The sequence below is a fragment of the Geotrypetes seraphini genome, chromosome 5 (assembly GCF_902459505.1).
Source record: "Geotrypetes seraphini chromosome 5, aGeoSer1.1, whole genome shotgun sequence".
NCBI classification, from domain to species: domain Eukaryota; kingdom Metazoa; phylum Chordata; class Amphibia; order Gymnophiona; family Dermophiidae; genus Geotrypetes; species Geotrypetes seraphini.
In genome coordinates, this window is record NC_047088.1 from 161,622,162 (window position 1) to 161,638,700 (window position 16,539).

At 39.1% G+C, this 16,539-nt stretch overlaps 1 protein-coding gene across 1 annotated transcript in view; it reads left to right on the plus strand.

Moving 5' to 3' along the window:
• The window catches only part of UNC80 (unc-80 homolog, NALCN channel complex subunit), a 392,207-nt gene that overhangs the window by 107,196 nt on the left and 268,472 nt on the right, over window positions 1-16,539 (plus strand). Inside the window, 3 exon segments of the mRNA XM_033945805.1 lie at window positions 3,070-3,278; window positions 6,178-6,284; window positions 8,869-8,965. Of these exon segments, the coding sequence (XP_033801696.1) occupies window positions 3,070-3,278; window positions 6,178-6,284; window positions 8,869-8,965 (413 nt within the window).

Below are 16,539 nucleotides of genomic sequence, written 5' to 3' on the forward strand. Positions count from 1 at the left end.
CACTCATCCCCAAATTCTATAAATGACACTTAAAGTTGTGCACGTACAACGGTGCACATAGCATGGCAAATAACACCTCGTAATTGATGCTAATTGGCACTAATTAAAGGTTACATGCACAGCTAGGGAAAGCACAATTCTGCAAAAAGTATGTCAGTTGCAGTGTGCGAAGTTGAAACGGGGTGTGTCCAGGGGTGGATCAGAAGTGTTCCTGAAAGGTAGGTACATTTTTATAGAATATGACCAATGCACATATAGCATAGGTGTAGGAATTTAGGCCTGGTTTTAGTTGATCTAAGTGCCCGTGCCTAATTTATGCATCAAACAGTAGCACTAAGCACAATTCTATAAAAGGTATTCTAGTCAGCGTAATATGTAGAATCTGGCCCTCAATGTGTAATTAGATTCTAAAATTTGTTGCCCGAGAATGTGGTAAAAGTAGATAGCATAGCAGGATTTTTTTTAAAAAAAAAGTGTGGATAATTTCCTTTTAAAAAAAAAGCCCATTATTAAGATAATAAAATAAAATAAATACAAGTTTTACCACGAGAAGGGTTGTACACTCAGAATGCAGGAACAGCAGTAGCAGGAGGAGAAGAAACAGGATGGATACAACTCCCCCCCACCCCCCCATCCCCGTGTGGCCCAGCAGCTATTTGAGCTAAAGCACTGAATGGCAGTGCTATTATGCAGCTTTGGCATCCCACAGTTTTGGCTGGGCAAGGAGCAGAACCGGAGAAGATAAATAAAACAAAAGGCTGAGGAGTTGTCAGAGTATTCTAAATTTTTGGAGGAGGCAGAGGACTCTTGAGAGCATATCCCCTTATGGAGAATTCTTTTTTTTTTTCTTATGTATTTGGGGGGATCTGCTTGGTTATATATGGGTCCTCTATGGGTATTTGAGGAGGTTGTGTTTCTTTGTGGGGACACACATTTAGCATGGGTCTTATAAAGTTAATTAGGACTTAATGCACTTTAGTTCTTTGATTTTTGGGTGATTTTGGTAATAGTGGGATGGGTAATAGTGGGATTTTGGTAATAGTGGGATTTGGTAATAGTGTTTGGTGTGGGAGGAATCTGACTGTATGTTATTAAAATAATTAAATTGGTAATATTAAATTAATTGTTAGTATGTTGCAATGATTTGGTCTAGTATAAGATGTGATCAATTTGATTAGGGTTGAAAATTACATTAGCTAGGTCTCAGACCACAAGTTAGCAGGGAGGATTGTTATTAATAGTAACGTATTCAAATATATTGCTTATTATTGTTAATCTATTATGAATCAATTGTTAATGTTTAGTATTGATATTATCTATAGATAAAGGCATTTAAGGTAATTAGGGTTGGGGTATTGCTTTTAAATTTATAGAAGGGATGGATATTATTATTATATATATAAATTTTTTGCAATGAATTGGAGTAATTTTTGCTGTACTTATAATTTGATTAATTTATTATGGAATGAAAAGTGGAGATGTAGTGTTTAAAATGAATTGAGGGGTGGGGGAATGTGATTTTGTGTGCCTATTCAATTTGTATCCAAGCTTACATGATTTATTTTAGGGGAAGGGGAGGGTGTGTGTGGGTTAGGTGGGGTCCTGGATGTGTATAGGGAATTATTTATTAGTGTGTTTTATTGTAGGAAGGGATTTACTTTGAATGTTATTAAAAATCATTTACAATGTCCTCAAAATTTTTTTGACTAAATGTTAATGGTCTCAATCACCCAATTAAGAGGGAAAAAAACACTTAACTTTTTAAAGAAACAGGACGCCGATATATATTATATTCAAGACACACACTTAAATGCCATGGAATCAAAAAAGCTGGAAGGGGGCTGGGTTAGTAAATGCTTGTTTGCCCCTGCTGTAGGTAAGAAGGCTGGAGTGGCTATTTTAGTCAATAGTAAATGCTTAGCCACATTTAAATTGAATTCTGCTGATCCCTTAGATAGATGGGTCCATGTAGACATGAGCTTAGGGGAAAATACTTTGGTACTTCTTAATATCTATGCCCTTAACTCAAATCAGGCTGAATTTTTCCAGGCTCTTCAACAGTTGATACTACCACTGGCTGCTTCTAATATAGTTATGGTGGGGGACTTTAACGCTGTGATGGATCCATTATTGGACAAGAAACCAAGTAGAATAATAAAATCATTAGGGTTAGATAATTTGGTAACATCTTGTGCACTTAAAGATATTTGGCGGATTCTCCATTTTAATGATCGGGAGTTTTCTTTTTGCTCCCATGTTTATAAATCTTTTTCACAAATTGATTATGTTTTTGTATCAGATAAATTGGTACAGCAGGTAACAAAGGCTGCCATAGATCCAATTATTATGTCTGATCATGGTGGCATTTGGATTGAATTTAAGTTTGCTGATCAAGATTCCAGTAGACCTGTATGGAGATTTAATAATGCATTGCTTGCAGATTCAAATTTTCTTGAAGAATTCCAGACAATATGCGGGGATGGGGTAGGGTCGGGGACTGAGCTTGCAGGGATGGGGCAAAGATGGGGCTGAGCTCTCGGGGACTGGGTGGGGATGGGGACCGAGTTCTCGGGGACGGGGTGGATATGGGGACATGGCAATGCCCTCATGGCATTCTCTAGTATGGGCCTCAATTTAGCCAGTACTAATCAGAAATACTACATTGGTAGGGTAGGAAGGGATAGGAGACACCCATTCCCCTTTTTATCATTAGAAGAAAATGTTGCAGGGAGGCCAAATGTACAAGGGATAATTTGCAAGCAAGATGTATTTTTCTTTATTCAGAAAGTGCTGATTGCTGGGGGGGGGGGCAATTGGATAGGGGACATACAACTGCTGTTTGAATATGAAACAAAAACATAAATAATTTTCTTTTTGTTTTCAAATTTGTTGAAATTTCTTAACATCCTTAGTGAACAATTAACCAGGTGGGAAATGGGAAATGTGCCCAGTGTGAATCTTGATTATAATGTTTACAAGAGCCAGATTTGAATCAGTACATCTAGTACAAATGCACCTAAAACAAAATATGCGTGGCATAAAATAATCAGACATCCTTTTCTTTCACAGCGATGAACAAATGCACGGGGCAGTTCTTGGACGCAAAGACTTCTGGCGCAAAATGTTCAAGTCACAGAGTGCTGCAAGTGACACCAGCAGCCAGTCGGAGCAGGACACGTCAGAATGCACCACTGCTCATTCCGGGAACACAACAGAGAGGCGCTCTCGCTCCCGCTCCCGCAGAATTTCTCTTCGAAAGAAACTGAAACTCCCCCTAGGTAAATATCTGGATTTACATATCATGTCTCTATGGGTGTTTCATTTATTCTTAATAAGTGAACTGCTTTGAGTTTTAATCCTGGTAGATCAGAAGTTAAACAAAGAAGTCCCTAAATAATACCTAGCATAAAGCGACAGTGACATGGCTGAGGAAGACACAGTCTTACTCACCTACAGTTGGACTTAATTATTTGTCTATCGTTCTGATAGGTAGTATTTTGCTTGTTTTATTAAATTTGCTATCATGCTTCTTGGATATAGTTAAAACACTTAGGGCTCCTTTTACTAAGGTGCGCTAGCATTTTTAGCGCACACAGAAAATTACCACGCGCTACACTTCTAGAACTAACACCAGCTCAATGCTGGCGTTAAGGTCTAGCGCACGTGGCAATGTAGTGTACGCTATTCTGCGCGTTAAAGCCATAACGCGGCTTAGTAAAAGGAGCCCTTACATTACATAACATTTAAAAAAAAAAAACACTTGTATACCGCTATACCTTACAGTTCAAAGTGGTTCACAAAGATAAAAAAGTTATACAAATATAACAGATTATAAACTCATTTATGAAATTTATCAAACAAGTGGGTCTTCAGCACCTTTCTAAAAACCTAGTAAGAGTCAAAATCCTGCAATAGTTTACCAAAATTCTTATCCCATAATGCTACCCGGTAAGCCAAAATTCTTTGGGAAACCCCCCCCCCCACACACACACACACATATGTAAACACAACCTTTCACTGAAGTAAATGTAAATATACTAAGCTTGCTTAACGATAATTTCAGGGTTGGATCACTGTAGGCATGGGTAGGTGCCTACCCATGCCTAACGCCACAGAAGTGAAGTTAGGCAAGGGTAGGCACCTCCAGAGGTGAGATTCACATCAAAGGTAGGCACTGGAAATGTAGGCCTTGAGAACCCTGGCCTACATATTCAGTGCCTACCTTTGCAGAAGGTGCAATTCTCTAAACAGCTCTGTCACGTGATCGGCATCCACCAATAATGGCACTCAGGGCCGTAGTGCCCATTCTATAACAGCATGTAGGCATGCAGATTCATTGTGGAATGCTAGCATAAACTCAAATTGGCAGACCTAAATTTAGATGCAACCGTTTATGTTAGGTCAATGGTGCACAAATAAGCACACTGTACCTGCACATACCCATGTCCCTCCCATGCACCACCCATGTGTATGCTCCCTTGCAGGTGCATCCTATAGCACTTACATGCTTATTTATAGTGCATAGTTCACAGATGTCCCTAAGTGCTAGATAATAGAATGGAGGAGCAGCCCAGTGGTTAGAACCCCTGCCTCAGCACCCTGAGGCTGGGGGTTTAATCCCTGTGCTGCTCCGTGTGATCTTGGGCAAGTCACCTAACACTCCATTGCCCCAGGTTAGATTGTGAGCCCACCGTGACAGATAGGGAGATACTTTAAATACATAAATGATTGTAAACCACGTCGAACAGAAGCTGTATATAAGAAATGTAAACACATAAATAAATACCTCATGCCCAGTTATAGAACTGCCCTTCACAGGAATAACTTTGTGAGAGCTAAATGAATATTTTGAGTCAATTTGAAAGAATGAGTAGAAATCCAGCTGTTAAATCAAACATTTTTCGCCTAATGCCAAATGTATGCTCTAGGTGAAGATTGCAAAGAAAAGAAAAGAAACAACAGTAAGAATTGACTCTCCACAGAAGAATCTAAACCAGGGGTGTCCAACCTTTTTTCTTCCCTGGGCCGCATTGGCCCCAAAAAATGTTTCTGGGGCTGCGCAAACGCTGCAGCAAGACAGAGGAGGGAGCTGGCAAGATGGTAAACACTGAGGGGCAGCAGAGGAAAACACTGTATCGCCCTCGAACAGGGCCGCACAAAATACTTCATGGGGCCGCAGGTTGGACACCCCTGATCTAAACCAAACAAACAGTGGAGGCAATACCAACGTGCATTCATAAACTGTATTAAACCCAGCACAGGCTGTGTTTCAATCAAAGGCCTGTCTCAGGGGTCTAATAATATCTGGGTTTAATACATTTTATGAATACACTTTGGTATTGCCTCCACTGTTTACTTTGTTCAGGTGAAGATTGCAACATTTCAAAATGATTTATAGCTTAGCTGTGATATATATATATATTTTTTTTTTTTTGCAATTTCCTAGCATATACCTATTTTAAGGGAGGAGATTTTTATACACGCCTTAAATTAGGCATTATTTCATATTCACTCTGGGTTTTTAATAAACGGTAGTAGAAGTTCCTACCGAGGCCGGCGAGGTAAGTGCTCTGACATTCATAGAATTCTTATGAGCGTCGAAACATTTAATTCACTGGTTCTCAATAGAAAACGAAAAGATGACAACTCTATAACTGTGCACCTAAATATAGCTGCCAATTATACAAAGCAATGTAAGTGTCTATTTTTCCTTTCTAGAATACTAGTGTAAGAGAGTATTTGTGTATGCATACACGTAGAGGTGAGCACTGATGCCAGCCATAGAGCTTGAGTAAGTGTGTGTACCTAAGTTCCAGAGATTCATGCATAATTTATGATATTCTATGTTACGTGCATAAATGTACACCCACCTGCTAAATATACATAATATAGGATATGTGTGCATTTACAGACTACTGCTTAGGTCCCTGTTTGACACATACATATGTGCATGCAAAGCTAATGTTAGCACATAATTTATAAAATTACCTCCTAAGTGCAATAGATTTGATGGCTGAATTTTTGTGAAAAATGTTCTTGAATGCTGTATTTCAAATACATACACAGCCATAGAGCTTTTTATTATGCCATCAGATCTTTCCAAAGCTATGAAGATTGTGTCAGTGCATGAGCTTTCTGTCTTCAAACAGCTCTTCTAATTACTCTAATCTGTAATAGGAAATTGGCTGAAACGTTCTTCCCTGTCTGGACTGACGGATGGTGTAGAAGATCTCCTGGACATCAGCTCTGTCGATCGTCTTTCTTTCATTAGACAGAGCTCCAAGGTGAAAAGAAATATATTTATGTATAAATGTACATTTATACCTTAGGTAGAGAACCTGATCCCCATGAGCAGCCCTCCATGATGCAAGCCCTCCCTGATAAAGTCCTTTCACCCCCCTCCCCCCCCCCCCCCCCACACACACACACACTTGGCTAACTCATGGCCCAGGTGCCAGATCTTTAATGAAGCACTCCCCTAGACCCTGATCCCTCACCTGAAGCCCACCCTTATTTTGGTACTTTGACCTCTATTGAATTACTTTCTTTGGCACTTCATTCACCAAGTCAACTCCCTCTGCATACCCACTTCCCAATGTTCCCCCCTGTACATCCTCTGTAGGCCCTCCAGCTTACCTGAACAAATCCTTTATGGTCCAGTGAAATGGGGTAGGAGCAATATCCAGTTACCCCTACTCTTTCCAGCTCTGAGTTCAAAATGGCAGCTGTGACCAGTACGTGCATTAGAGGTTAGGCTGCTCTTTAAGGGCAAAAGTTGACTGGGATTGTGAGGTGTTAGGAAGAGGTAGGGTTACCAGATTTTCCATCTGGTAAAAGAGAATGCATGACCCCGCCCTGTTCTGCCCCCCAGCCATGCCCCATTCTGGACCCCCCCCCCCCAACCCAGCCCCACACAAACCTTCTCTTTGGGCTGGGGCTAGAGTCGCATCTAGGCTTGTGCAGATGCACTCCAGCCCCGGCCCCAATCTCACCAGCTTTTCAAAACCCGGACAAAATGCCGGGTTTTGTAAAGCTGTCCGGGGAAATCCAAATGTCTGGTAACCCTAGGTAGAAGGAACAGTGGCAAAGGAGTAGTTTTCCCCTACATCTGCCCAGCCTTTGAAAAGATGACAGGCCCAAATGGGGCCCACTTGTACTTTGCTGCGACCAGGAACACATGAAGTTCCCAGGTGCAGCATTACAAAATTGAATATAAAATACAAACTTGCAGTGGTGTCTGGCCTACCTTAAATCACTAACTTACTGCAGGTTAGTGACTTGGTTGGTAAATTTTCTTGCAGTAAAACAGTACATTTTACTGCTGCTTAGTAACTACACTTCTCAATTGCCAACAGTAAATATGAGAAGGAAGTGCATCCCTCCATCCCCCATCCCCCATCCCACACACACACATACATTTTTTGGCTAGCATTTGGAACATCATTGTAAACTATAGTAGTACATTCATCCAAATTGAAGAATTCTGGGCATTAAAACTTTGCACAAGGAACTTCAGCTAACTCTTCTTTAATATGGCCTACTTTCAAATAATATTCCTTAAACATAATACCATGTTATGTTCTCACACTTAGAGGATGTTATACGTACAGATAAAGGGATGAATACAGACAGTTTTCTTGTTTGATCTGTGCCCTACTCCTTCCATGCTATCATATGCTAATTAGTAGCAGGATATGAGGTATCCAGTTCTGTGTTATTGAAATAATAGGAGACATGCATTCTTGTCAGTATTTGCTGATGAAAGCATTTCAACATGATTTTTCCCTGCAGCGTACAATACATAAAAATACCCTTCCCAACCTGGCATCTTCCTCTCTATCTGAATGATATCTTATCTTTCTCACCCCACAATGGACCCTTTTCCTCTGTCCTTACTTTTTCTTCTTCTTTTCATTCTTATCTTTCCCTTTCACTGCTTCCTAGTGGCCTAGTGGTTAGGGCAACAACCTGGTGAGCTGGGTTCGATTCCCACTGTAGCTCTTGGTGACTCTGGGCAAGTCATTTAACCCTCCATTGTCCCAGGTGCAAAATAATCTAATCTAGTCTTCAAAGCTGGATTATCGTCAATTATTTGATACAATAATTAAACCATTTAACAGCAGAATTTTCAGGGCATTACAAAATTGTTGTAGCTGGCCTATCAGTCTAATGGAGTCAGGAAGTCCATTCCACATCTCTACCAGCTTGAAGGCAAAAGATTGACTAAGCTTTCCTACAGATTTAATACCCTTAAAAGAAGGGAAAGATAGTTTATATCTCTGTGAATTCCTCAAATGACAAGATCTGAAGGGGTTCCAATATAAGGGAACTAAAGGATCAAATATTCCATAGAGAAGCTTAAAGATAATGCATGCACATTTAAATTGAATCCTAAAGTGGACTGGAAGCCAGTGAAGCTTTCTCAACAAAGGAGAGACATGACTGTACTTTCGCTTCCCGAATATAAGTTCTTGTATACACGTAATATATAAACTGCTTTGATTGAAACCACAAAAAGGCAGTACATCAAGTCCATCCCCTTTCCCTTCCCTTCCTATGCCATCTGTTTTCCATTAATACCTTTTGATCCGAAAAAGTCTTCAGAGATCCCATAAGTCTTCCTGACCTTTTCTCAGCCTTTCATTTTGCCATTCTTCCTATCTCACTCCTGCAGTGCTTCCTTCTATATAACACAGTTCCCTCTCTGCTCAACTTCCTCTTACTATTTTTACTTTTCACTCTAGAGTTTTGGAGCAAGAGTTGAAAAAGAATACATTGAGACTGTGCATAGTAGAGCCAATTGCGTCATCCTACTCTTCAGGGCTTTGATAAACATTCACAAATCCTTATATCATTTCGTTTTCATAGGTGAAGTTCACTAGTGCAGTGAAGCTGTCAGAAGGTGGACCAGGAAGTGGCATGGACAATGGACGAGATGAAGAGGAGAATTTCTTCAAGCGTCTTGGTAAATGGCGCTCCAGTCGAAGGAATCCATCCAAGCTTCATCACACAGAAGAAAAAGATGGTTAGATATCAGGGTTCTTTTTCTTCTGTTCTTTTTTTTATTATTATTATTTTCTTCTTTCTTTTTTTTTTTTTTTTATAAATCCTCTATATTCTCTTTCCTCCATGGGTTTTATGTCCATTTTGTTCTTCGCTACAAATTTTTCTTTCTCTCTCTCTCATTACTCTTTTTTTATTTTCCTTTTTTCTTCTTATTTTAATAAAACCTAGAAAAATTGAAAAGAAAATTATATACTTCAAAAGAAATGAGTTTACAGAGTAAAAGGTAAACTCATCTTTGGGTTTTTAAAAGCTGCTAATGTAGAATCCAATATACCTTCTTGGGGAAGTGTATCTACAGCATGCAAAAAAAAAATCAATTGAAATTTCAATTAAGCTTTTCATTTGGAACAAGCAAGTAACAAAAATAGAAACTGCTTAATGAGAGCTATGGCAAAAATGATGGATGGCCCATCAGTTTTCCTGCTAGCATTGGCTTGGCTTTTCTAGAAAAGCTCAGCAGCTTTGAAATAGAAAACCCTCTGCAGACCTTGTTTTAATTATCTATTTTCTTCTGTGTTTGCATGATCGGCATCTGCATACTATTCTTTAGCAAGACACTGTCCTACTTGTCTTAGGGCTCCTTTTACTAAGGTGCGCTAGGGCTTTAATGCACGGAATAGCGCGTGCTACATTGCCACGCATGCTAGACCTTAACGCCAGCATTGAGCTGGCGTTAGTTCTAGAAGCATAGTATGCGCTAATTTCCTGCGTGCGCTAAAAAACACTAACGCACCTTAGTAAAAGGAGCCCTTAGTCAAAGGAGAATTTAAATAAATATATAGCTTCACGAGAAAGCTTTGCTTGCAGTGGTATCCAGAAAGTAAAAGGTTTAGGACTACTGAGCTTTTTGAAAGGAGCAGTAGCTGCTCCGATTTCAACCCCTCCTGGCAATTTCTTTTTGGCATATCTGTGCTGTATTTGATAGTTTCAAGCAAACAAAGGCAAATGAGGTGATGAGCCCATTTCCTGATGTTAGAACTCGAGTTTCATCTCATTTTGAACAGAGATTTTGCAGTCTGAAATGATTGTGTGCTTTTAAAAATAGAAAAGGAGAGGTCCAGCATTCCCAGCATCAGATTATGAATAATTTAGGGAGTAATTTATTAATAATTAATTTCTGCTAATGTCCTTAGCATACATTATTTGCTGCAGAATCTATTTTGTAGCATAAATCCTATGGCATGTATGTGAATGGCATTATTGTACTCTGTTAATAAATGACTCCCCTAGAGGGCAATTTTTATAATAGGGAACTTTGTATAGATGTTGAATAAAGCACCTATTTTAATCTTGTTCTAAAGAACGGTAGGTGCATACTTTTCTTTATAGAATACTAATGTAAATGTCTGAAAATGTGCATATATTTAGGTACAATTAATTATACCAGCCCTGTAACTGCCTAGATGTTGTGATAGCATTCTATATATAAAAACATGATGGCAGATAAATGTCAAATGGCCCATCCAGTCTGCCCATCCAAAGTAACCATTATCTCTTCCTCTCTCTAAGAAATACCACATGCCTATCCCAGGTTTTCTTGAATTCAGGCACAGTCTCTGTCTGCACCACCTCTTCCAGGAGACTATTCCATGCATCTACCACCCTTTCTATTAAAAAAAAAAAGTATTTCCTTAGATTACTCCTGAACCAATCACCTCTTAACTTCATCCTATGCCTTCTCATTCCAGAGCTTCCTTTCAAATAAAAGAGACTCGACTCATGTGCATTTACATCATGTAGGTATTTAAACGTCTCTATCATATCTCCCTTCTCCCGCCTTTCCTCCAAAGTATACAGATTGAGATCTTTAAGTCTGTCCCCATATGCGTTATGACAAAGACCACACACCATTTAAGTAGCCTTCCTCAGGACCGACTCCATCCTTTTTATATCTTTTTGAAGGTGTGACCTCCAGAATTGTGCACAATATTCTAAATGAGGTCTCAACAAAGTCTTATACAGGGCATCAATACCTCCTTTTTCCAACTGGCCATATCTCTGCCTATGTACCCTAGCATTTTTCTAGCTTTTGCCGTCACCTTTTCAACCTGTTTGACCACCTTAAGATCATCACATACAGTCACACCCAAGTCCCGCTCTTCTGTCATGCACATAAGAGAAGGGAGATGTGATAGAGACATTTAAATTCCTACGTAATGTAAATGCGAATGAGTCGAGTCTCTTTAATTTGAAAGGAAACTCTGCAATGAGAGGGCATAGGATGAAGTTAAGAGGTGATAGGCTCCAGAGTAATCTAAGGAAATACTTTTTATACAGAAAGGGTGGTAGATGCATGGAACAGTCTCCCAGAAGAAGTGGTGGAGACAGAGACTGTGTCTGAATTCAAAAGGGCCTGGGATAGGCACGTGGGATCTCTCGGAGAGAGAAACAGATAATGGTTACTGCGGATGAGCAGACTAGATGGGCAATTTGACCTTTACCTGACATCATGTTTCTATGTTTCACCCCTTAAACTGTACCGTTCCCTCAGGTTTATGCAGCCCAAATGCATGACCTTGCATTTCTTAGCATTAAATTTTACCTGCCAAATTTCAGAACATTCATCAAGCTTCGCCAGGTCTTTCTTCATGTTATTCACACTATCCTGGGTGTCTACTCTATTGCAGATTTTGGTATCATCCACAAAGAGGCAAATCTTACCTGTAGCCAAGATACATTGAAATTGTATCTGTATTTCTTTATATTCCCCTATCCAGCTGAATATTGCCATCACATGCTTTAGCAAAGTGAGAATAAAAACCCTGAAAGAGTCTGCCAGAGTAGCACTAAAAAGAAGTAATAATGGCAGTGTCTATGCCATACGTGAATATAGGTGCATACTGTACTGTCTGTATGGATCAGGGGCATTATTACAGCATTCTAGATCCTTTTACTTGTAGGTCAAATGGTTCAAATCCTGCTCAGATCAGAGGGCACTGAAAATGATGGACTAGGTAAACCGAGTCCATTTTCAAGGATGCACATCATGGCTTCTGTCAGATTTCACAAAAAGCACAGTGGAGGCAGCATAAGGAATACTAATGTCACCAAGAGAATATTCAAGGGATGACCTGACACTGCTGTGTTTCAGCAGCCCACAATTCATGCAACACTATTACACAGTGATTGGAGTGCTACTGTTCAAAGATATGAGTATTGTAGCCATTTATTTTTGTATATGTTTGTGTTTTATTGGATTGGAAGATTTTGGACCTTTGATGCAGGTGGGTTGTAGAACACTGCTATATTAGGTTGTGGGATAGGCACATGGGATCTCTTAGGAAGCGGAGATAATGGATGAATCTGGAATGAAGCTAACTTCCTCTTGCTCCTCTGTCATGTCCCAATCAGGGCTGCTCACCTCAGCTGTCTGGTGTGCGTGAAGCTCTGTCCCATTCTGAGCATCTTCCTGTCTCTCCCTTAGCTCTCTTCTCAACCTCTCTTTAAACTGAGGGAAAACAAAACCCCCTTGGCTTGTGTGTGGGGAAGGGCTTTCCTTCCTTAGCCTGCAACGTTTCTCTGAGAGAAAACTTTCTCTTTGGTTTTTGTCTCACAGGAACAGGGTACTAGCAGGGCAGCAGTCTCTTGCTTTGTTTTGGCACTGCTTTGGGTAAGGCAAAACTTTCCTGCTCCTCTCTGACCTGCTATTCTGTGTCATTCTCATCCTCAATGCTCAAATGGTAGTCAACTATTTCTCTGTCATGGGCTCTAACCTGCTCTGCCCTCCTGCACCGGAGTTTGTATGTTTTCCTAGATTTCCCTGTGACAAAACCTGGGATTGCAGTGAGTTTGTCACAATATGCACTGGAGCTTCACTGTTTCCCTCAGAACCTCTTCAACCTAGTGGGCCCTGAGCTTTTATACTCCCTGGAACATGCCCTCCTGGCTCCTCCACTGCCATGTCACTTTCCCCAGATAGGAATCCAAGGTTTAAGGTAGTTCTGCTACTGTGAGGGTGTGTCATTAAGGGGGGAGCAGTAGCTTTCCACATGACTTCCTCTATATACCCTTTCCCTTGGCTCAACCTTGCTCATTTGAGCATCTGCATTGTCAGGGTCCATTTCATAATAACAGCCATACCGTGTCAGACTAATCATCTATCCCAGTTTCCTGTTTCCAATAGTAGCCAATCCAGGCCACAGTACCTGGCAGAAACCCAAATAATTAGCAAACAATCGGATCATTGCTCAAGTTATCCAGTCCACAACAATTATCATCAAGAAAAAAAGGGGGTTATGAAGGATAATTTATACAACATCTAATTCAATAAATTCATTTACTACACATCAGTGTCTGACTACTTCTTTATAAATACTCTATTGTCACTAAAAACATTTTTTGTCATATACAAAACAACCATTCTGTTAACATATTTACCTACTGTGTAAATTAAGAGGTTGAAGTATCATAAAGGATGCATGGTTCTCAGTAAAGAGACCTCTTATAACTTAGTTGTTATTTCAAGTCTTCATCCTGAATGCATGTAGTATAATCATTTACTTCAGATCTCCTTCCTACCTTAAAAAGTTTTTTATTGTTTATTTGATAATATTTAATAAATTAAAATTAGAAAAACTAATTGGCTAAGAGTGCAAAACCTATCCCTATCTTTTGTTTAAATTAATTAATAAATGTGTGTTGTTAACTTAATTTAATTTAATTTGTGATATCCTAACTTAAAATCATTTAATTCAAACATCGTTATTATAATATTGTAACTTGAAATCATTTAATTCAGCTTGTCACATTACTAATGAATTTAATTATAATCATTTGCTTCAGACCTCCTTCCTACCTTAAAAAGTTTTTTTATTGTTTATTTGATAATATTTAAAATGCTGGCGACCATGATAATGTGGACTAGATCACAGTTGATTAATTACCTTATATATGTTTTAATGTTCTCTATATGGAGCTTTTGTGGATATTCATGAATATTTGTTATTAATGAATTGTAACGAATAATCAAATAAATGTAATGTAATGTAATTTATTTCTTATATACCGCTACATCCGTTAGGTTCTAAGCGGTTTACAGAAAATATACATTAAGATTAGAAATAAGAAAGGTACTTGAAAAATTCCCTTACTGTCCCGAAGGCTCACAATCTAACTAAAGTACCTGGAGGGTAATAGAGAAGTGAAAAGTAGAGTTAGAGGAAAAATAAAAATAAAATAAACATTTTAACAAGACAGCATTGATCTAAATACTTTGGAAGGTAGAAGAGAGGAGAGAAAGGAATAGAAGCAGAAGGGGGAGCCGTTGAACAGTAGAATTCTGGAGAAATTTAAATGATAGAAATAGAACAAAACAAAGACAAAAGGCAAAACAATAGATAAGATTAAAGATAAATCATAAGCTGGAAAGAAAAATAAAATAAAACTTTGTCTTCAATCCACGGTTTCAGCGTCAGTGATGAAGTGGAGCAAGTAAGTTTAGGGCTTCTTCAGGGAAGAGACTTGGCAGACAGTCCCAGGATGCCTATGTCTCCTCCCCTGCGATGTTCTCCCATCCATGAATTCCCTCCCAGACACACTGCCCGTGCCCCAGCATTATTATTATTATTATGTATTAGAGAAGAACAGCAACACTTATCTCAATGGCTTCCTAGCCAGGACCAATGTTGGTGGGTTTATGATCTACCCACCAACCCACCAGGAAGCCATTGAGATAAGTGTTGCTGTTCTTCTCTAATACAAAAATATACCTGATGGATTGAAATGAACTAATTTCAATGCTAGATATCATAAATATTTTATTCTTTATTTGATTATTCATTACAATTCATTAATAACAAATATTCATGAATATCCACAAAAGCTCCATATAGAGAACATTAAAACATATATAATGTAATTAATCAACTGTGATCTAGTCCACATTATCATGGTCACCAGCATTTTAAATATTATCAAATAAACAATAAAAAAACTTTTTAAGGTAGGAAGGAGGTCTGAAGTAAATGATTATACTACATGCATTCAGGAAGAAGACTTGAAATAACATCTAAGTTATAAGAGGTCTCTTTACTGAGAACCATGCATCCTTTATGATACTTCAACCTCTTAATTTACACAATAGGTAAATATTTTAACAGAATGGTTGTTTTTTATATGACAAAAAATGTTTTTAGTGACAATAGAGTATTTATAAAGAAGTAGTCAGACGACTGGAGAGAAAAATAAGATGGCAATAAGAGCGGACGCCTGAGAAGGAGGCTCCCTCTTTTTTTGATCAGCCGGCATATTTTTTACAACAGTTCCACTACCCAAGATGGGTAGGAGGAAAGGAGCCCTTCACAGCAACCCTCCGGCAGCGATAGCGGCACCGCATCTGGTGCAGACAACAATTGAGGGAGTGCTTACCCGATTGGGTGAATCAGGAGGGACTACTTCAGGGGCAAGCCCGAATTCGTCGGGGAACTCAGCCACCAGGTTCGGGCATTGTTAAGCCCGGAACAAAGGCAGCCACCACCGCAACCCAGAAGCAGTGCAGAGTTGGGAGTGCCTGAGGCATCGATGTCCCGGGAGAAGATCTCAAGCCTCAGAGAAGGAGGGTTGGTTGCTCCAATGCCATCGGGAACTGGAGAGGCAGGCGAACAGCAACAGCTATCCGACACTGCAGAAGAGGTGAGAGGAGCTTTGGGTGGAATTAATATCACGTTTGGGGTGCCGGAGAAGCCGGATAAAATAGATTTGGAGGCTTTATGGCAGACCATTTCAGTTATGGACGCAAACCTCAAATTGTCTTTTTCTACTTTAAATACTGACTATGGGACTATCCATTCTAAAGTGGAGCAGCAGGGTTTGGTCCTTAAAGACATGAGTAAAAAGATAGAAAAACAGGAGACAAGAATTTGTGAAATGAAAACTTTGGATTTGGAATTAATAAAGGAAAGAACATATATTGTCAGGAAAATGGAAAGTTTTGAAAACCAACTATGGAAAAATAATTTGAGACTCCTTAATTTTCTTAAATGTCTCTTAATTTCACCAATGGAGATGGTAAGAAAGTATTTTAAGGAAATTCTGCTTATTCCTACAGAAAGTTTACCACCTATTGTCAGAGCTAATTACTTTCAAATAAAGAAACCTGTGGAAGTCTCTACTCCTAATGAGATTCAAGGGACAAATAACAAAGATATTAATTTAACAACTTTTCTGGAAAACTCTTTAGAGGTTATAACGGAAAGGAATACCCTGTTAATAACTCTTGCTATAGAATGTGATAGAGAATATGTATTACGTTTGTATTTCTGACATATAAATGATCAGTTTTTAGGTTCTGTTAGAATATTTCCAGACATATCTTTAAGATCTCAGAGGTTCTTGGCATTAAGGCCAAGAGACCTAGCCCTGGGAGCAAATTTTTTGTTGAAATTTCCTGTAAAATGTTTTGTTTCCTATCAGAATAAGAGTTACCTATTTTTTGAACCTAAACAGGATTTATAGAATCAAAAGAGCAAGTAGTGC